General features: G+C 47.9%; 1 protein-coding gene across 1 annotated transcript in view; it reads left to right on the top strand.

Annotated features, from left to right (window-relative positions):
- SYT13 (synaptotagmin 13) overlaps positions 1-20846 on the top strand; it is a 75258-nt gene extending 54412 nt beyond the window's left edge. Inside the window, exons 4-6 of the mRNA XM_068259695.1 lie at positions 3295-3608; positions 7476-7602; positions 16264-20846. Coding sequence (XP_068115796.1) covers positions 3295-3608; positions 7476-7602; positions 16264-16571 — 749 coding nt within the window. The 3' untranslated portion in view covers positions 16572-20846. The remainder of the gene's footprint in view (positions 1-3294; positions 3609-7475; positions 7603-16263) is intronic.
- The last annotated feature ends 295 nt before the right edge of the window (positions 20847-21141 follow it).

The raw sequence follows: 21141 nt of genomic DNA, 5'->3' as shown, positions 1-21141 counted from the left end.
CAAACTCACCTTCCTGAAAATCAACCAGGCTTGGGTGGAAGGTGAGTTCCTGGCCCCTATTGTCGGACACAAAGGGACATGAAGTGGCTGCTGCATGTGCTGTTGTTAACTATGCCTGCCTTTATAAAGACAGTTACTACCTGCCTAGTGCCTACCTTGGTTAATTTTTTGGTGTTATGGTACTACTACCAGTAAGTTGCCATGGTCCTCCTTCTGAGCTGCTGAACTGACCGCCCGCTTTGTCCTCCTGACTCAGTCGCTACTACACTCTGCGTTCACACTGCCCGGGTCACCGGGTGCATTTAATTTTTTGGCCAGCACTATGACGCTGTGCTGCTACTGCTACTACTACCACCAGTATGTTGCCATGGTCCTTCTGTGCTGCTGCTGCTGCTGAACTGAACGCCCGCTTTGTCCTCCTCCTCCTCCTGACTCAGTCGCTACCACGGTACCACCAATGTACTCTGTCTGCGTTATCACTGCCCGGGTCACCGGGTGCATTTCATTTTTTGGCCAGCACTATGACGCTGTGCTGCTACTGCTACTACTACCACCAGTATGTTGGCATGGTCCTTCTGTGCTGCTGCTGCTGCTGAACTGACTGCCCGCATTGTCCTCCTCCTCCTGACTCAGTCGCTTCCCGCTGCTGCACTCTGCGTTCACACTGCCCGGGTCACCGGGTGCATTTAATTTTTTGGCCAGAACTATGACGCTGTGCTGCTACTACTACCACCAGTATGTTGCCATGGTCCTTCTGTGCTGCTGCTGCTGCTGCTGAACTGAACGCCCGCTTTGTCCTCCTTCTCCTCCTGACTCAGTCGCTACCACGGTACCACCAATGTACTCTGTCTGCGTTATCACTGCCCGGGTCACCGGGTGCATTTAATTTTTTGGCCAGCACTATGACGCTGTGCTGCTACTGCTACTACTACCACCAGTATGTTGCCATGGTCCTTCTGTGCTGCTGCTGAACTGAACGCCCGCTTTGTCCTCCTCCTCCTCCTGACTCAGTCGCTACCACGGTACCACCAATGCACTCTGTCTGCGTTATCACTGCCCGGGTCACCGGGTGCATTTAATTTTTTGGCCAGCACTATGACTCTGTGCTGCTACTACTAGCACCAGTATGTTGCCATGGTCCTTCTGTGCTGCTGCTGCTGCTGAACTGAACGCCCACTTTGTCCTCCTCCTCCTCCTGACTCAGCTGTCGCTACCACGGTACCACCAATGCACTCTGTCTGCGTTATCACGGCCCGGGTCACCCGGGTGCATTTAATTTTTTGGCCAGCACTATGACACTGTGCTACTACTACTACTACCACCAGTATGTTGCCATGGTCCTTCTGTGCTGCTGCTGCTGATCTGACCGCCCGCATTGTCCTCCTCCTCCTGACTCAGTCGCTTCCACCAATGTACTCTGTCTGCGTTCACACTGCCCGGGTCACCGGGTGCATTTAATTTTTTGGCCAGCACTATGACGCTGTGCTGCTACTACTAGCACCAGTATGTTGCCATGGTCCTTCTGTGCTGCTGAATTGACCGCCGGCATTGTCCTCCTCCTCCTGACTCACTCGCTTCCACCACTGCACTCTGCGTTCACACTGCCCGTGTCCACTGACAACTCTGCTGCGATGTCATTGCTAATTGCTGCAAAAAAAAAACAAAAAAAATTACAAAAACCTCTCTGGGGCCTTTTTGGCGTCAGCCACTCATCCTCCTCCAGCGGTACCTTCGCCGCCAAGTGCCATTGGAACTCGCCTTCACCTCTTTGACTGCTTAACGCGTATATCCCTTTTTAAAACCACTTATTACCAATTAATAGCCCCATTTAAAGTGTTGATTTCACTTTAAAATCCATTTTCTCTAGAAAAAAAAATGTTTTGGGAATTTTTTATGTTGAAGTTATGTTGCCCCTTATCACCTCCATAATCCATGCAATTTGGGGGATTGTAGCGTGTATGGGGGCTTTGTTATTAACGTTAAAAGAAAATCCGCCTCCGGGCGGGAATCCACGCGTGATTACGCCATTCACGGCAAAAAATCCGCGTGGTTGCGTGGACGCGAATGAAAATCCGCATGCGGCGGGGCCGAATGCGGATTTTTTTTTGCAACCACGCGGATTTCCGAATTCGTGGATGAGGCACATCCGAGCATCCCTGACCCCAGGCAGTGCCATGGCAGAGAGGGGTCAATGGGCAAATGTCCCCCACAAAATATGTATTTTACACAGAGGCTTTTTTTCAAGGTTTTTTAAACACAGGAAAATGCAACTTTTACGTATACTTTTTTTGAGCTTTGTATACACACTTTTTTTAAAAAAAAAATGGACACAATGCCCCCCTCCCCCCCCCCAAGCCTCTTTAACCCCTTAGTGCAGATCCTGTACTGTGTGGGCCAGAGCTATACCAGCCCGTGTGGTGGTGGTGGGGGGGGGGGGGGGGCTCTGGAAGAGAGGGTCAGTTTCCAATTATTAATCTACGTCCCCGAGTCAATGAACGCCGGCATCTATTAGATGCCTGCTTCATTGTATCTTCCTGGAGTTACAGTGCCCCGTATTACTTACGATTCACGTAATTACATACGTGAATCTGGAAAAATGTGTGAGGACATCTTGTGGCCAAATTGCAAAACTAAATCAAAATGCATTTTATTAAATAAAAATCCCAACACACACAAAAAAAATACATAAAAAAATACATAAATAGTTACCTTAGGGACTGAACTTTTTTTAATATGTATGTCAAGAGGGTATATTACTGTTATTTTTTAATTCACAGGTTTGTAATTAGTAATGGATGCAAAACTGAAAAAAATACACCTTTATTTCCAAATAAAATATTGGCGCCATACATTGTACTAGGGATATATTTTAAATGTTGCAATAACCGGGACAAATGGGCAAATAAAATGTGTGGGTTTTATCCACAGTAGAGCAATTTATTTTAACACTATAATGGGAGAAAACCGAGAAATAATATTTTTAATTTTTTTTTCGTATTATTCTAATTAAAATGCATTTAGAATAAAATAGGTTTTGGCATACTGTACCTCCCAAAGAAAGCCTAGTTGGTGGCGAAAAAAAAGAAATAGTTCATTTTGTTGTGATTAGTAGTGATGAAGTTATTGGCGACAGAATGGGAGGAGCGCTGGCATGTGAAAATTGCTCTGGTCTTAAAGAGGTAAAAACCCCTCAGAGGTCAAGTGGTTAAACGTTGCAATTTTTTGTCCTTTAAATGTATATAGCAAAGTGAGCGTGAGCTTTCTATAAAGTGATGAGGCTTCCTTGTGTTTAAGCTGTTGGGGTGCTGCTGCCAGGAGAGGAGGATTCTGGGAGTCACTGCTATGTCTTGGGCACACTGAACACCCAGAAGGGTCCCACAGAGGCACAGACGGCGTTGATGAAACGATCTCCGCACATAGTGTGGGAAGAAGCCCTCCTGTTCCCCCTGCAGGAGGAGGACAGAGCCCAGGCCACGCTGTCCCTCACCCTGCGGAGCTGTGACCGCTTCTCCCGACACCTGGTGGCCGGGGAGATCACCCTGAGCCTGGCCAACGTCGGCATACCCTTCGGCACTGCTCGCTGGGTGGATCTCCGCGCCCCGGAAAAGGTAAGCGTGTATACCAGCGGCACAACCCCTAGAGTAATGTTATTCAAAGAAAATTCCACTTTGGCGCAATAATTTATAGAATGTATGTCATCATGGTCATCTCTCTTCAGTCATCTACTTGTATAGACACTCAAGTATAACCCAAGGCCCGCATCTTTACTTAAAAAATGGCCCTACTATTAACTAGGGTTGATGGGAAGAGCCAAATTCTGATTTTGTCGGAACTCCATGTTCCACAGGCAAATTCTGAATTTACACTGTTCTGAGTCCAGAGTTCTGTTCCAAAACATGTACAGCACAAGTACAGATGGTACACTATCATACCTCCCAACTTTTTGAGATGAGAAAGAGGGACACTTAAGCCATGCCCCTGCCACACCCCTGACCACGCCCCCATCATACCCCTAGTCACTCATACAATAAAGATTTCATAAGGAAAATATGTTGTTTTATCATTCAAACCACACTGGTCCTTTCTATCCTGGTTCATTTTCCTTCATTGTAACATTTTAAAATTAGTAATATACCAATATAAAGGATGGGAATAAAGTTTAGAGTCAAACAAACACATTTTTATTAGAGAAATATATATATTTACATAAAAAGAGGGACAAAGTCCTGAAAGAGGGACAAATGAGGAGGAAAGAGGGACTGGGCTCCCAAAGAGGGACTGTCCCTCCAAAAGAGGGACAGTTGGGAGCTATGGACTTTTGCTAATGTATACTTACCTGGGGCTTCCTCCAGCCCCATGAGCAGCGCTGAGTCCCTCGCCGTCCTCTTACGGGCCTTTGTTCAGCCGCTACGACTCCAGGTAATTTGCGCAGTTGGGCAGTTGCGCATTCTGTGCCGCAGAATGTTCTAGGGGACGGGAGCGCGACGAGGGGTGCGTGCGCAGAGGCCTACGCATGTATTACTGGAAGACGTAGCGGCAGAACGGAGGGCCGCAAGAAGATGGCGAGGGACTCAGCACTGCTCATGGGGTTGCAGGAAGTCCGGGTAAGTATAAATAAGCGCTAGTGAACCATCTCAGGCACACTTTAAATGACAGAAAGATTTGTGCGGTACTGATATTTAATGAGGGCGGCGTCTCACTTTAATGGCGTTAGCACCTTCGGACAGGCAGCAGGTGCGTTCTGAGTTAGCTGCGGTTACAGAGTGCAGAGCTCCCGGCAGGAGTAGCATCTGGCCTAGATTATGGCGCACTGCCTGCTTGCGTCATCGAGGACCCAGGAGGAAAGGGCTGCAGCGGATCATTCCTGAATCACTCATAGCGGAGGGGAGGTGGGGGGGGGAGCTATTTATAGATCAGCTCATAAATTGCAATCTCCAGCATCTCCATCCCTCACCAACTGTAATATCCACCTGGAACAGAAAGATTCTGCTGATCGGAGGACAGCAAACCTGGTATATACAGCTCTCTACGCCTACTTAGGCCTTGTTCACATCTAAAATCGCAATCGCTGACCCCAGCGTTCTGTGATTTTGTGCGCAATTATTTTAAGCACCTCCCGGCACTTACCTGCGCGTTGCGATTTTTTTGTGAAGCGCTTTTCTAAGCGCTTTTGCAGAGCGATTTTTTTTCACATCCTGACGCAAGGATTCATACAAATCTTTGTCTGAAGAACTTTGTATGACTCCTTATCAGTGGCTGAGCAAGTGCGGTCATTAGAACAATTGTGCAGAGAGCAGAAAGTTTTTTCTCTCCTTGTCCTTAGCTGTCCCGACTCCCGAGAGACTTCTGGGCCCCCCTGTGGCTGCATCCCTTGCAGGGTCTATTGTTACGCCTCTGTGCTGAGGTTGTGTAATTACTGTGCATCTGCTGAGGTTTTTTAAGTTCAAAGTTCTATCTTTGTAAAAAAAAAAAGTCCAGAAATCTTTGTTATATAATCCAGCAATATTTCCAGTGGTGTATGTTGGTTTGATCAATGTTATTAGATCAAAAAGGCAATAGGCAAATGACCCTTATGAACTTGTAACAGGGGCTCTTAAAGCGGACCTAAACTCAGAACTTCCTCTCTGCTCTAGACAATAAGCAACAGCATAATATCCTTTAAAGAACAGCATTTCTTTGTTACAACTGATAAAAATCCTGCAATAAATCCGCAGTGTGTCTATTTTCTGCTTTTATGGAAGCAGACATAGGGTTAATATCCTGTGTTTACAAATTAGCTGATCTGCCGAGGCAGCCAGCTGACACAGCTGAGAGATCCAATTACACCTGTGATTAGTCACAGATGGAGGTGAATTAGACAGGCTAAACTCTCTAAATACATACAGCGTGCATTTCTCTATGTTTTCTTTCTGTCCCGTGCAAGAGTTCAGGTCCAATTTAACCCCCTCCCTGCTGGGCAGTGCTGCTCATCAGGATTCCGGATAGCCAGGTAACCCGGATATCCGAACTTTTTTACGCTATCCGATTCGGATTCCAGATTTTTTTTTAAATCCGGCTAGCTATCTGCGGATATTTGGCCACATAATCCGGATATCCGCGGATACTGCGGATATTCGGATCCGAAATACTGTAACTAAAGGCCCATACACACGTCGGATTTCCGCGAACGACGGGTCGTTTGAACGTCCCGTCGTTCGCCCGCTAAATCGGGCGTGTGTACAGACTGTCGTTCGCTTGATAAGAGTGAATTTGAGCGATCCGCCGACCCGTCGTTCGCGGAAATCCGACGTGTGTATGGGCCTTTAGGAGATGACTTCCTGGAGCCAATCAGAGGGCTCCCAGCAGAAGCCCTAGCAACCAATCACAGAGGGGAACCCTGACCACCAGCCCCACCTGACCTCATTGAGCCAATCAGAGGGCTCCCAGCCTAAACCCTGGCACCCAATCACAGAAAGGAACACTGGCCTGCCCAGAGCCGGGACAAGGTCCTCCAGCACCCAAGGCTGAGACACCAAAGTGCGCCCCTCCATCCCTCCCACCTCAGCTGTCACACACTGATTGCTATTAGACTAAGAGGGCCACAGGGCCCACAACCTCCCCAACACCTTAATATCTAGTTATCTGGCTTGCAGTCACTGCTATGTATCCCCTTTTCTTATTTCTTTCTGCTTTAAACACAATTAGGAATGACAGCTGAATGAATTGTGCGCCCCCTCCTACACTGTGCCCTGAGGCTGGAGCCTCTCCAGCCTATGCCTCGGCCCAGCCCTGGGCCTGCCCCCCTGTATAATAAGGAGTGCTGCCGTGATGAGACATATCGTCTTAGCTTGCTGACTGCTCACTGAGAGACATGTTCCAGTGCTGGTGGCCTAGCAAGGGCTGTACACAGTTATAAACCTAAAGCTGTTTCATTGATTAACCCCTTCACTACTATCACTACACTATTGTTAAATCGTGAATTAGCTTGATTGATGTCATAGTGTGACAGTCAGAGTGTGTGCTCCAGTGCTGCTGGGCCTAGTAAGGGCTGTACACAGTGATAAGCCGTTCAGTGATTAACCCTTCACTATCACTACACTATTGTAAATCATTAATTAGCTTGATGTCATTTGTGTGACAGTCAGAGTGTTTGCTGCAGGCCTGCTGGCCAGCTATTAGCCTTAGGTATAGGTTAGATTAGGGATTAGGGGATAGGAGGATTACTGTGTTATTGTTTAGTTAGTACTGTAGTACTGCAGTCAGTGTGCTAGTAGTTGTTAGAGTAGTAGTACTACTGTGTTAGCTTTCTACAGAACTGCTGTGCTGTGAGCAGTGCCAGTGTGACAGTTAGTGTGCACTAGTGTCTTCTCCTCTGCTGTCTGACTGTCACGTGGCACTTGGCACGTGTCACATGGCACATGTCACATGTCACGTGGCACTGGTACTGGTTGGATGGGGGTTTGCCTTTGCTTCATGCGATCTCTTTGTGTCTGCAGGACGTGGATTCTGCCAGTGAGGTCCTCCTCTCTATGAGTTATCTTCCAGCAGCCAATCGCCTCATCGTGGTCCTCATCAAAGCCAGGAACATACATTCCAACCACAACAACAATCTCCTGGGGAAAGGTACGTTGTGCGCAGAGGAGCAGATAAACCCACTGAAATGCCGCAGGAAAACAATACAATGCAAATACTGAGACTGGACACTCCACTTCTGTATTCATCAACCAATAAAGCCACATTTATTTTTTGTGCAACCGAAAAAAATACATGCATATGATACTTCCACAGACAGTTAAAACACTGCTAAAATTAGTTAAAGCAGAACTGAAAACGGCTTAAAAAAATAACAACTTACATGGGGCTTCTGCCAGCCCCTTGCAGCCGACCTGTTCCCACGCAGCCACTCACCGGTGCTCTGCTCCCACGCCGCGGCTTAATTTCACTTTGCGCAGTTTGAGTGGCCCTGGCCACGTGCGTCCTCATTCACACTCCCGTAGCCGGATGCGCACTGCGCAGGTGCAGTAGAGATTTTCTTGTACTGTGCCTACACAGAGCACTCCTGGCTACAGGAACACGTACTAGGATACGTGCGGTCAGGGCACAATGGAGGTCAACTTAGAAATCTGCTTCCAGTATGAGAAAAAAAGTGAGCCGTGTCGGGGGAATGGAGGATGAAGATGGCTCAAACCTTTGATTTTAGGTTCGCGAACATCGAACGCTAACTTCCTCAAAAGTTTGCAATTCGCACGAACCGCAATAGACTTCAATGGGCGGGCGAACTTTCAAAACTACAAACACTAATTCTGGCCACAAAAGTGACGGAAAAGATGTTTTTAAGGGGTGTAACACCTGGAGGGGGGCATGGCGGAGTGGGATACATGTTAAAAGTCCCGGGGAAAAATCCAGATTTGGCGCACAGCAGGGTTTTAAGGGCAGTAATTACATTTTATTCTAAATTGGAGACCTGAAGTGCTTTAAAACATCTTACATGTGTATACATCAATCAGGGAGTGTAATTAGAGTACTGCTTCACACTGACACACCAAACTTACTGTGTAACGCACAGCAAACAGCTGTTTGTGTAGTAACGGCAATGCTGGACTGGTGCGCAACATGGCAAGAGTGTAGGCCGTGGCGGTTTTCAAGCCCATATGGCCGGGCTGAGATAGCTCAATGACAAAACAACAGTGACAGAGTGTCCAGCTGATCGAATTTGGCCTGTCCACAATGAAGCAACAACCTTATTATCTTGGGTCAGGTGTGCCCCCCCTACACACTTATATAGCCGGTCATTGCTTTTGTGATATGCAAGCCCCTTCACCGCGGCAAGGTAATGATCACGAAGGGGAATTGACACATGTATAGGGCCGGCCTTAGGTTTCACAGCGCCCTGAGCGTAACCAGATTTTGGTTACCCCCCCCCCCCATTTATCCTGTTTGCGCGCGTGCATACAGACACACACGCCCATGTGCAAGATCCCCTTTAGTGTATATAGGCAGATCCCCCCCTTTGGTCTATATAGGCATATTCCCCCCTCCTTTTAGTGTATATAGGCAGATTCCCCCCTTTAATATATAGAGGCAGATTACCCTCCCCCCCTTTAGTGTATATAAGCAGATCTCCCCTTTAGTATATATTGGAAGATCCCCCGTTTAGTATATATAGGAAGAACCCCCTTTAGTGTATATAGGCAGGTCCCCCCTTTAGTGTATATAGGCAGATCCCCTTTGGTTTTATATAAACAGATCCCCTTTTAGTGTATATAGCTAGGCAGATATAGTATACAAGCAGATCCCCCTTTAGCGCATATAGGCACCTACCCCCCCCCCCCCCCCCCCCCCCCCCCCCCCCCCCCCCCCCCACACACACACACACACTTCCCCCAACCGGAAGGCAGTTGGGGAATCTTACTTTTCTGCTTGTAGCTGGGGACAGAAGATGGCCAGGAGTCAGGAGTGACAAGCAGTTCTCTCTCTGATTAGTGCGCAGCGCAGACATCGCCTGTGAGCGAGGGGAGGAGCTACTGGCACACACAGCTCACACAGACTCAGCAATAGGTTCCTGGAATCTTCGCCCCCAGTGGCACCAGGGCCAGTTGAATGCACATCACATGCGCCCCCCCTGGAAGCCGGCACCCTGAGCGACCGCTCTGGTCGCTCAGGTCAAAGGCCGGCCATGCACATGTACATGCCTTTTGTTTTTTTGTTGTAGCCGTAGTGCAGTTAGAAAAATTAATCAGGCATGTACCGGTTGAACTTGATGGACGTATGTCTTTTTTCAACCCAAATAACTATGTAACTATGTACATGCACCAGAAAAAATTATTGCTAACAGCGGCCTTAAAAATGCCTGAATCCACCTGGAGTCCTGGACCCTGTTGGTGGTGGCGGAGAAGGCAGTCAAGTGGCCTGCAGGCAGAGATGCTGTGTGGAGGGACTGACTTAGTCTTGGGGCAGGCAGCAGCGGCCGGCAGGCAGGCAGAGATGCTGTGTGGGGACTGACTTAGTCTTCGGGTGAGCAGTAGCCCTCCGGGATCCATGCCTCATTCATTTTGATAAAGGTGAGGTACTGAACACTTTTTTGACCTAGGCAACTTCTCTTCTCAGTGACAGTGTCTCCAGCTGCGCTAAAGGTCCTTTCTGACAGGACCCTTGAGGCAGGGCAAGACAGAAGTTGGATGGCAAATTGGGAGAGCTCTGGCCACAGGTCAAGCCTGCGCACCCAGTAGTCCAAGGGTTCATCGCTGCTCACAGTGTCTACATCCACACTTAAGGCCAGGTAGTCGGCTACGTGCCGGTCCAGGCGTTGGTAGAGGGTGGATCCGGTAGGCTAAGGCGAGGCGTTAGACTAAAGCATGTCCGCATGTCCGACATCACCATGAGATCGCTGGAGCGCCCTGTCCTTGCCTGCGTGGACATGGGAGGAGGAGGAAGATTACTGGCAGTGGCACCTTTATTCCACTGTGCTGACTGACATCACCCTTAAACGCACTGTAAAGCATAGTTGCCAGCTTGTTCTGCAAGTGCTGCATCCTTTCTGCCTTCTTTAAATTTGGAAACATCTCCGCCACTTTGTGCCTATGCCGAAGGTCTAGTAGCATTGCCACCCAGTAAAGGTCATTCCCCTTGAACTTTTGTATACGGGGGCCCCTCAACAAACTGGACAGCATAAAAGATCCCATCTGCACAAAGTGGGATGCCGACGTACTATTCATCTCCTCTTGCTCTTCCTCAGTGATGTCAGGTAAGTTCTCCTCCGAGCCACGACCAATACCACGGGAACGTTGAGCAGCACAAGCCCCCTGCTTAGGTTGATCTTCCACCTCCTCCTCAAAAAAAAAACTCCTCCCTCATCTGACTCCACTTCCCCAGATGACTCCTCCTCCCCCCTCCTCTGTGCTCCTGCAGGTGTTGATGAAACATCCGGTTCAGGTCGTGATGGCTCCCACAACTATTCCTCCTCTTCCTGTTCACGCTCCTCTACAGCTTGATCCACCACTCTATGCATGGCACGCTCCAGGAAGAAAGTATATGGGATCAAGTCGCCGATGGCGCCTTCACTGCGACTCACCAGGTTTGTCACCTCCTCAAACGGGCGCACGAGCCTGCAGGCATTATGCATGAGTGTCCAGTACCTTGGCAACAAAATCTTCAGCTCCCTAGAGCCTGACCTTTGACCATAGGTGTACAGATAGTCGTTGATGGCTTTTTCCTGTTGTAGCAGGCGGTCAAACATGAGGAGCATTTAATTCCAGCCAGTCAGGCTATTGCAAATCAAGCGCCTCACCGGCAAGTTGTTTCCCCAGCACGCCATGGCCGCGTCGGAACGCCTGAAATGCCCACACACCTTCCTGGACTGCTTCAGGACCTGCTGTAAGCCTGGGTACTTACACACAAATCTTTGGATTATTAGATTGAGCACATGTGCCATGCAGGGTACATGTGTCAACTTTCCTAAACTCAAAGCCGAAATGAGATTGCTGCCATTGTCACACACCACGTTGCCGATATCCAGTTGGTGCAGGGTCAGCCACTGATCCACCTGTTTGTTCGAATCTCATCTCTGTCTATTCAGTAAGCCAGCACCTATTCAGTAAGAGACCTTAGGGAAGTCTTCCTAACACTGCTATCTTGTCTAATTTTTCTCTTGACAACTGTTGAACACAAAAGACAAGGCCATGTCTGGCTACATATCTGTAACAGTGGCTGCATGGTGTAATGGTTAAGGGCTCTGCCTCTGACACAGGAGACCAGGGTTTGAATCTTGGCTCTGTCTGCTCAGTAAGCCAGCACCTATGCAGTAGGAGACCTTAGGCAAGTCTTCCTAACACTGCTACTGCCTATAGAGTGTGCCCTAGTGGCTGCAGCTCTGGTGCTTTGAGTCTGCCAGGAGAAAAGTGTGATATAAATGTTATTTGTCTTGTCTAATTTTTCTCTTGCATTGAGCATAAATGGTACATGCTAGGCTACTTTCAGCTACTTTCAGCTACTTTCAGCTACTTTCAGCTAGTAGTGTTGGTGGTATAATGGATATGTTAGTTACCTACCATACACTGAGACCTGGGTTCAAATCCCAGTCACAGTATGTAAGCTGGTTTTTGAAATACTGGAATTCCCTGGCAGATGAGACCCTCCTCCCTCCAGTAGGAGGGTAGGAGGGTGGAAGAGGCTAATTAAAATTTCCTTAGCAGAAGTGTGTAGCAGCTGTCCCTTAATTAATTAGTATAGGCAGACGAGTGAGTCAAATGTCTCAAGGACCTTGACTTGTATAAGGGAGGTGGGGCTCCAGGCCTGAGTGCAGTCTGATTGGCAACAATGTGCCTGCTGACTGTGATGTAGAGGGTCAAAGTTTTGTTTAATAGAGCATTATGGGGCGAATCGAACTTGCGGGAAAGTTCGCCATTGGTAGGCGAACGTGAACCACCGAAGTTCGCCTGGAACCATTCGCCGGCGAACCGTTCGGGACATCTCTACCAGAGATGACACCACTTGCCTTTCAACATCACGGTACAGTTTGGGTATAACTGTGGTGTCCCAATCGCCACAAATTTACAGAAGGCCTCAGAGTCCACCAGCTGGTATGGTAACAGCTGGCGAGCTATCAGTTCCGCCAAACCAGCTGTCAGACGCCGGGCAAGGAGGTGACTGGCAGACATTGGCTTCTTCTGCTCAAAGATTTCCTTCATGGACACCTGGCTTCTGCTGTGGGCAGAAGAGCAGGAAGCGCTCAAGGTGAGAGGCGGAGTGGAGGAGGGTGGCTGTGAAGGTGCAAGGGAGAAAGTGGCTGAAGATGCTGCAACTGAAGGAGGAAGAGGAGGCATAGGGTGGCTTTGCTGTTGTGTGCTGCTTTTCCTCAGGTGGTCATCTTATTGCCATTTATGCTTTTTCATCATGTGCCTTCGTAAGGCAGTTGTCCCTACGCGGGTCTTCATCCACGGCTCAATTTTTGGTGGCAGAGAGTACAGATAGCATCTCTGTCATTTGAGGCAGACACACAAAAAATGTCCACACCGCTTAGCCCTGGGATGATGGCACTGTGGTGGTGGCGGCAGCAGCTGACCTTGGAGGGCATGTTGACTGGCTGTCCATAGGTGGCGATACATGCCGCCGGACACTGCCATCAGCTGTTTCTGACGACGAGCTCCCCCTGCTACTTTCAGCAACTCGCCTCCTCCTACTCCTCTCTGACTCCCCCTCTGAACTGTCCCCCTGGTAGCCATGTCTATTGGGATCCCACGTGACATCCATGGCAGTATAATCATCATCGTCATCATCATAATCATCCTCCACACCCTTGCTTGTATCAGACACCTCCAAAACTGTACCAACAACAGGTACTTCATCATCCTCACACCTTATGTCCATACCATACTGACGCCTAACTGAGACATATGAGGTGGTGTAACTTGCTTAGCGCCTTCATCTTGTTGTAACAATAATGGCTGTGAATCAGTTAATTCCCCACCAAATAACTCCTGCAAAGTGTCAAATGGAGCTGATGTGGTGCTAGTAGTAGCGCTGGTTGCTGCGGAAGATGAGGTGTTCTGTGTTAAATAGTCAAGTACGTCCTGACAATCTGGGGAGTTGATGGCACGTGCCTTATAAACACTGTACTTTGGTCCAGGGCCGCACAAAATAACGCCAGCACGACCTCGAACAGGCTTTCCGGGTGGCCTGCCTCTGGCTCTGCCTTTTGTTTTGTCCATATTGGGGATGACGTGAAAAGGTATGCACTGACTTGACTAATCACACAGGTGCAGTGAAAAGGTATGCGCGGACTGGTATATAAAACAGCGTGCAGTCACACAGGTGCAGTGAAAGGTATGCACGGACTGGTATTATATGTGCAGCAGTCACACTAGCCACTGAATGTGCTGGATCTGGCACAGTATAGCAATTAGCAAGGGCCAGCTGCAACAGACAGGTCTGTATATGCAGTGTCAGTGGGCCACACACAAAAAAAAAAAACATCACAAGGACATTACCTCTCAAAAGAGCTGTTTTGGTGGTGCTTTTCAGCAACAAATATCAGCAAGGAGCAAGCTAACAAGAGCCTAATTAAGCTTTCCCCTTGTCTGCAGCAACCTCTCTCCCTTCTCTCATGAATACAGCAGCACACAGAGTGAGAACATAGCCAATGCTGCTGCCTTATATAGGGGGGGGGGGGGGGGGGGGCTCCAGGAGGGAGTGCAGCCTAATTGGCTGCCATGTGTTCAACTCGCATAAAGTTCGCGTTTTGACGCAACCCTGTGTTGTTTGCAGTTTGCACAAACAAGTTCGCATTCGAACCGTTTGGTACAGGACTGCGAGGGCACAGGTCGGCTGCAGGGGGCTGGCAGTAGCCCCAGATAAGTGAAACTCTTATTTTTCAAGTAGTTTTCAGTTCCGCTTTAAAGGGGCTCAGAGCTGTAACGTTAAATATATTTTATACATACCTGGGGCTTCCTCCAGCCCCATCCGCTCTGATCGATCCCACGCCATCATCCTCTGCTGCCTGCAGCTCCGGGAACCAAGTCCCATCACTGACGTCAGTCGTGGCCAGCTACGCAGGAGAAGTCCAGTCTTTGCAGCTGCTGGAGAGATATGTAGAGGGTGCACTTCTCTTATGCCAGACTGGCTCCGACTGACGAAGTGCGGGGAACCGGTTCCGAAGCTGCAGACAGAGGAGGACGGCCGCGTAGAAGCGATCGGAGGATGGGGCTGGAGGAAGCCCCAGGTAGGTATAAAATATGTTTAATGTTACAGCTCTGGTACACTTTAAGTTCCCCAGATAGCACACAGTGCCTGTATGACCTGTTCTCACAGTACACAGGAATAAACTGGAGGGTGGGGGCATCTAGTGGCCAAATAGTAAAATTACACCCTACATGCATTGTATTAAATAAAAATACATTAATTCCCCATTAAAATTAACCGCAGAAAGGTGAAAATTCCTCTTGTCCTTAAGGGGAAATACCCTTCAGTGGTGAAGTGGTTAACTTCCAATATTACCCAGATGAGGCCAGAAATTTTAACAAATCCACTCCAAGTTTTGCCCCATGGCTTATGATGCCTCCAGTGAAGATCCTCTAAGACCTCAGGAGATGGTCAGTGAGACGATAAGAAATTCGGCTTGCATGTAAATTGTATTCAGTTTGGAATTAGGGCCAATCAGAATTGTCCCAATGCCAAGCTGCATAGAAATTGCTTACATTTTGCATGTAGGTCACAATAACGCACCTAGGTTTAGAGGACAAAAAACAGTTGTGTTCATGATGCAGGGGCATCTTTTTTGGACCTCCTCCCCAATTATGTCCCCCTTGTACCTCTTGTGTGTCCCCTCTTGTACCTTTTGTGTCCCCCTGTGCCCTCCTCTGTCCCTCCTGTGTCCTCCTCTATCCACTACATCCTCTCTTTGTCCCCGTGTCCTTCCTCTGTCCCCCTGGGTCCTCATCTGTGTCACCTGTCCCTGTGTCCTCCATCTGTCCCCCTGCATCCTGTCTGTTTCCCTGCATCCTTCCTCTGCCCCCCCTCCCCCCTGCATCATCTCTCTGTCCCTCTGCATTCTTCCTTTGTCCCTGTGTCCTCTGCCTGTCCCCCTGCATCCTCTCTCTGTCCCCCTGCATCAATCCTTTGTCTCCCTAAGTCCTTCCTCTGTCCCCCTGCGTCATCTTTCTGCCTTCCTGTGTCCTTCCTTTGTCCCCTGCATCCTTCCTCTACCCCCCTGCTTCATCTCTCTGTCCCCCTGCATCCTTCCACTGTACCCTCAGCTGTCCCGCTATTCCCTGCCGAGGGGAGTAGCATCTGCAGAGCAGCAGTTCGGTAAAAATGTAATCCCTGAGCCAATACATTTAAGTTCTCAGGAGGTTTCGCACCTCCGTGAAGTAGAATGCTGCCGTAGCTGGCGCCTCACTATAAGCTAAATTACATCCACCCTCTGCTCCGGTTGTTGATTGGAGCCGATGGTCTCAAGGGCAGAACCACGGCTCATCATTAGGGCCAATCACAACACTCGCTGAGTAGCAGTGACCTATCTGCGAGTGCCATGACTGCTGGGATTGGACCACTTACTTTTGGGGAACTGAACGTGCGTGTTGTGGTCTACGTTATCTTGTTGACCAACTCTAGAGACCTCTGGAGAAAGTTTGGCCTACAGAATTCTACAAACCCTTGAAACCTTTTTAATTTCAGAGAAATGTAAAACTCAGACAGCAGGGCCAAGGTCATTATCAATGTAAATTCCTCCTGGTCTCTGTGAGTGGACCTCTGTATGGAGCATAGCTCAGTAATTGTCTGTTTCCGCAGATCTCTTCGTAAAGGTCTCCCTCATGCACCAATCTCAAAGGCTGAAGAAGAAGCAGAGCAAACGGGCAAAGCACAAGATCAATCCGGTGTGGAATGAGATGATCATGTTTGAGGTTCCCCCGGAGCTGCTGGAAGACGTCAGCGTGGTGGCACAGATGATGTGCCAGGAGCCTGGTGGTGGCCCGAGTCTGGCACTGGGATCCTGCTCTCTGGGCTCACATCAGACTGCCACAGGAAAGAACCACTGGCAAGAGATGATGTGCAACCCCCGGAGACAGATAGCCATGTGGCACCGCTTACTTCCGTGAGACACTCTCAAATGCCCTCCCAACGCCAAAGTCAGGCCACACTTTTCCAACGTCAACATCTCTTCCAAATTAAGAAGCTTCCAATGTCCCCCCAACACCAAAGTCAGATCACACCTGTCCACCGTCAACATCTTATCCAATCTAAGAGACTTCCAATCCCCCCCCCCAACAGCAAAGTCAGGTCACACCTGTCCACCGTCAACATATCATCCAACTAGAGAGACCTAGGTAATAAAGGCCCTACCACAGCTCTCGACTGCCAAAAGTACCGGTAGGCCACAAGGGAGCAGGAGCATGTACGGGGCAGCTAATGTGGGTCAAATATCAGACATGCAAAATGGCCATCAGCAGAGCCGGGACAAGGTCCTCCAGCACCCAAGGCTGAGACACCAAAGTGCGCCCCTCCATCCCTACAACCCCAGCAGTCACACAGTAATTGCTATTAGACTAAGAGGCGCCACAGGGCCCACAACCTCCCCAACACCTTAATATCTAGTTATCTGGCTTGCAGTCACTGCCATGTATCCGCTTTTCTTATTTCTTTCTGCTTCATACACAATTAGGAATGACAGCTGAATGAATTGTGCGCCCCCCTCCTACACTGCGCCCTGAGGCTAGAGCCTCTCCAGCCTATGCCTCGGCCCGGCCCTGGCCATCAGTGTGATCATAAGGTACCTTTAAAGGGAATGTGCACTTCTAACATAATTGGGCACAAACATCTCCCTGATCAATATTGTATTTTTAATTAGGGTGACAAGATGGGTTCAACTAAAAAGGAAGATACAAACAGTCCAAAACGTAGGATTTACATACAATGCATTTCGCTTTGATTTCTTTTGAACTTGCCTCAAAATACGGATATTTCGTCTTGTGACGATCAGAAGACTTGCATTTTCTCCTTTCAGTTTTAGACTTTTCTGCTTCTTTTGAATTTCACATTTTTCAAAAACTTAGAAGTGATTACTTTTTTTAGACAATCAACTGCTATCTGCTGTCTGTTGTGCTGGAACTAGATGGACTAGTTGCGCTGGAACTAGATGGAACTAGAATATGAAATTGTGTTGCTATACCAACTACCTGCTGTTATAATTATTAATAACGTAACATCACGCAGATGAATTGAAAATGGCCGAAGGATACTTAATTTCAGTAGATATCTTATGTAATTAGTCAAAAACGGTCAACTCTGTTCTTGATTCTGAAAAAGGAGGGCATTTTAACACATTTTTGAATGTCTGGAGGATGGTAGAAACCATATCCTCCTTTTGGAGCAAGTCTGGTCATCCTAGTTACAATAGAATGCTGCATTGCTACCCAGAAGTGACGTGAGGATTCCCTCAAAAGCCCCCCAGATGTAGTATCTCTGCTGATGTGTTATATACCGTCTTGCCATGATTAGTAGATAAGAGCTGATCACAGCTCTGTGAAGTATTTCCTGTTTCCGTGACTGTTCTTCCTGTTTCCTGGTCACAGACAGGAAGAGGAAACAGTTTGCAGAGAACAATGTTCAGACCTGACTGTGGATCACGGTTCTGTTAACAATTTCCTGTTCCTGTGTTTTGTTGTGTTTCCTGGGCACAGACAGGAACAGAAAACAGCATGCAGAGAACCATGCTCAGACCTGACTGCAGATCACAGATACACAAAAACAGTTTTCATCCAGAAATGGGAAACAGTGGGGAACTTAAAGGAAAGAGAAACCAATACACTTCAAAGATATCAAAGTCAGTGTACAGTGTTCCTAATGTACAGGCTGGTGCAGAGGGAAAGCGTCAGCAAACGATGGGCGTCCAAGAAGCTCCTCCCATCTCCTCTGATGGGGGTGGGGAATCAATATATCTGTATGCTGTAAATATTTATATTTTAAAAGTTACTTGAACTCATTATTATAATTTTACTTTTGCATTTATGTTGGTATTTGAGTTTTGGAAAGAATTTTGTCCACGTCTCCAGGATGGGGTCACCGCCAAAAGAAAGTAGGGTCATTTTCTTCAAAGAGGACTTCCATAGCAATAAAATACTTTTTATTTTGGTACTGAGACGAAAGGTTAAAAAATATTTCAGGTGTCTTATTGCTGTTGGTGCACCTTTAAGATGACCAATGTATCACACATGTAAAATTTTTCCCCAATTATGAAGAAAAAATTATTGATTCTATAAATCAATAAATTGACAATCTATCCTACAGCATTCATTCTTCTGAAAAACTACACAAATTGTTGCCACTCCCAATTGAGTTTTATTGGTCGAAAATGGGAAATTTGATCGAATTGCCATAAAATCGGATCTTTTCATTGTATTGTGTGTGGCCACCTTTAGGGCACTTTCCCACTGTGGCGTTGCGGCAATTTGCCTAATGAAAGTCTATGGGTAAATTCATATTACCCGCGGACCGATGCGTTGCGCCGGAAGTCCTCAAATTGACACGCTTCCAAGACTACGTGTGTTGATGTGCGGCGGAACCGAAAGTCATGTAAGTCTATGGCGACACATGTCAGTGTGAAAATCCCCCGAAGGTTTTACATGTGCAGAAGCGTATTTTTTGCAATAAGCTTCTGCGCACGTCATCGGTAGGCCAGCAGGAAGTGAGTATCACTTCCTGCTTGGCTGGATACCAACAGGGAATACTGCATAGTAACGCAGTATTCCATGAAGGCCTATTTTTGGCGGTGTGGTGCGGCGGGTGCGCCAAAATGCTGACGCCAAATTACTGTGTGAAACTGGCCTCAGACGAAATAAGAGTGAGCAAACAGCCGGGGGTCACTTAGAACTTATGAGGAGGCGCAGCTATTATCTAATTTTGCAAAAGTATTCCCTGTAATTGGCCACATTCTGGTATATACTGACCCATTCTTACCTGTCCCCGGTTCCCACTTTGTGATTCACTCACCCCTCCTGTTGGCTATCAGCACCTCTGGCACTCCTGGGATTCTGTATGCCTCTGTCTGGGACTACTATAGGCTATGCTATGGACTCAGGGACAGCTGATCCTGGCTGGCGCTAGTGGTAGGTGTGGACTCTCCCAAGGTGCCATGTCTAAGTGCCTATTGGTCTCTTCACCAGAGTACTCCGCAAGGGATTATGGGTCCTATCCCGGTGGGTGACAGACTACTTTACCGACAGGTAGCCACTAAGTCACTAAGTCTTGACCTCTGGTATTGCCCTACTGGTAACGGAAAGAACAGAACTGCAAGGAGATCAGATGCAGAGAGCAGGACGGTATCTTGTGGTAGCACTCAGAGTAGGCAGCTTGCAAACAAAGCATACATGTCAAACTCCGGCCCACGAGCCATATCTGGCCCTTAGAGCCATTACATTTGGCCCTCAAGTGGGTTCCCCACTTTGCATTAGGTTTGGCCCACTCTAGACCACCAGGGAAGCTATATTGGAGTTGAAGCCCTTAGAAAACCTGGGAAGCCATATGGAAGAGGGTAAGGAAAGCACTAGACACCAGGGAACTGTATAGGAGAGGGTGGGGGCCTCTAGACACCAGGGAACTGTATAGGGGTTGGAGTGGGGCCATTAGACACCATATAACCTTATGAAGGAGGAAGGTGGCCAGTAGACATTGAGGTTGGCCCGTGACTAGGTCCCAGTGTACAATTTCGGCCCACTTTGTATTTGAGTTTGACACCCCTGAAACAAAGTCAGGAGACAGGCCAAAGGTCAGGGCAGGCCAAGTTCAAGTCAAAGTAAAAAACAAGCCACAACAAGGCTAGTGGAGCAGAGTGTTCTGTACATGCAGATAAGTTAGAACTCTTTACTAAAGAAAATGTGTAGAGATATACCATACACCACCATCAGGAAATGCAGCTCCCTTAGAACAGCGAGGATCACAGATAATACAGGAAATAACAATGCCATAGAGATCATCATCACATTTTACACACAGTGACGTCTTGTGTTTGTTTTACTATTCTGCAGTTTAGGTAATATTCCTGTTGATACTTTCAATAAAAGTAAGTAAATAAGGCTCCCTGTATCATGCAGTTACACTCTGACCTAAGTGAGCACTGGGGCGGAGCCTCACATTATAAACAATAAGAGAAACTTACCTGGAGGCGGGCCTTGTCTCATCACACACATCTGACTCCTATTTATTCTGAAGCACAGTCACACAATACCAGCCGTGTCTATCAGTATCTGTACACTCCTCCGCTGGCACAGTCGCCTTGCCTGCCTCTTTCTGGTTATTGCATTGTATATACAGAATATATATATATAAAAAATGTATGCCAAATTTTATTGTAACTGTGTGTGAATTAAAGAGTATCTCCAAGCAAAAAACACGACTCGATAACCATTCTGTAAAGCTAAAACTAACGCTTGGATTAGTGGTTTGCCCCGCCCAGTCCCGTAAGATTGAAGCCCCGTAAGATTGAAGATTGAAGCCCTGTACACATGCTAGATGATCCACGGCCCGTACAATCGTTTGAGGCCATCTAGGATCACTGTGCCGTATAGTAATCTGCTGTGGCCAATCACCAAACAAGGAACGAGGGTCGGCGTCGCTTGCGCGTTCACTACCCCATCATCACTCCCCTTCGCTCTATAGAACATGGATACTGTT

Source organism: Hyperolius riggenbachi, chromosome 11 (assembly GCF_040937935.1).
Source record: "Hyperolius riggenbachi isolate aHypRig1 chromosome 11, aHypRig1.pri, whole genome shotgun sequence".
Classification (NCBI taxonomy): domain Eukaryota; kingdom Metazoa; phylum Chordata; class Amphibia; order Anura; family Hyperoliidae; genus Hyperolius; species Hyperolius riggenbachi.
The sequence above is the reverse complement of the archived record's forward strand: the minus strand, read 5'-3'. Positions and strand labels throughout refer to the sequence as shown.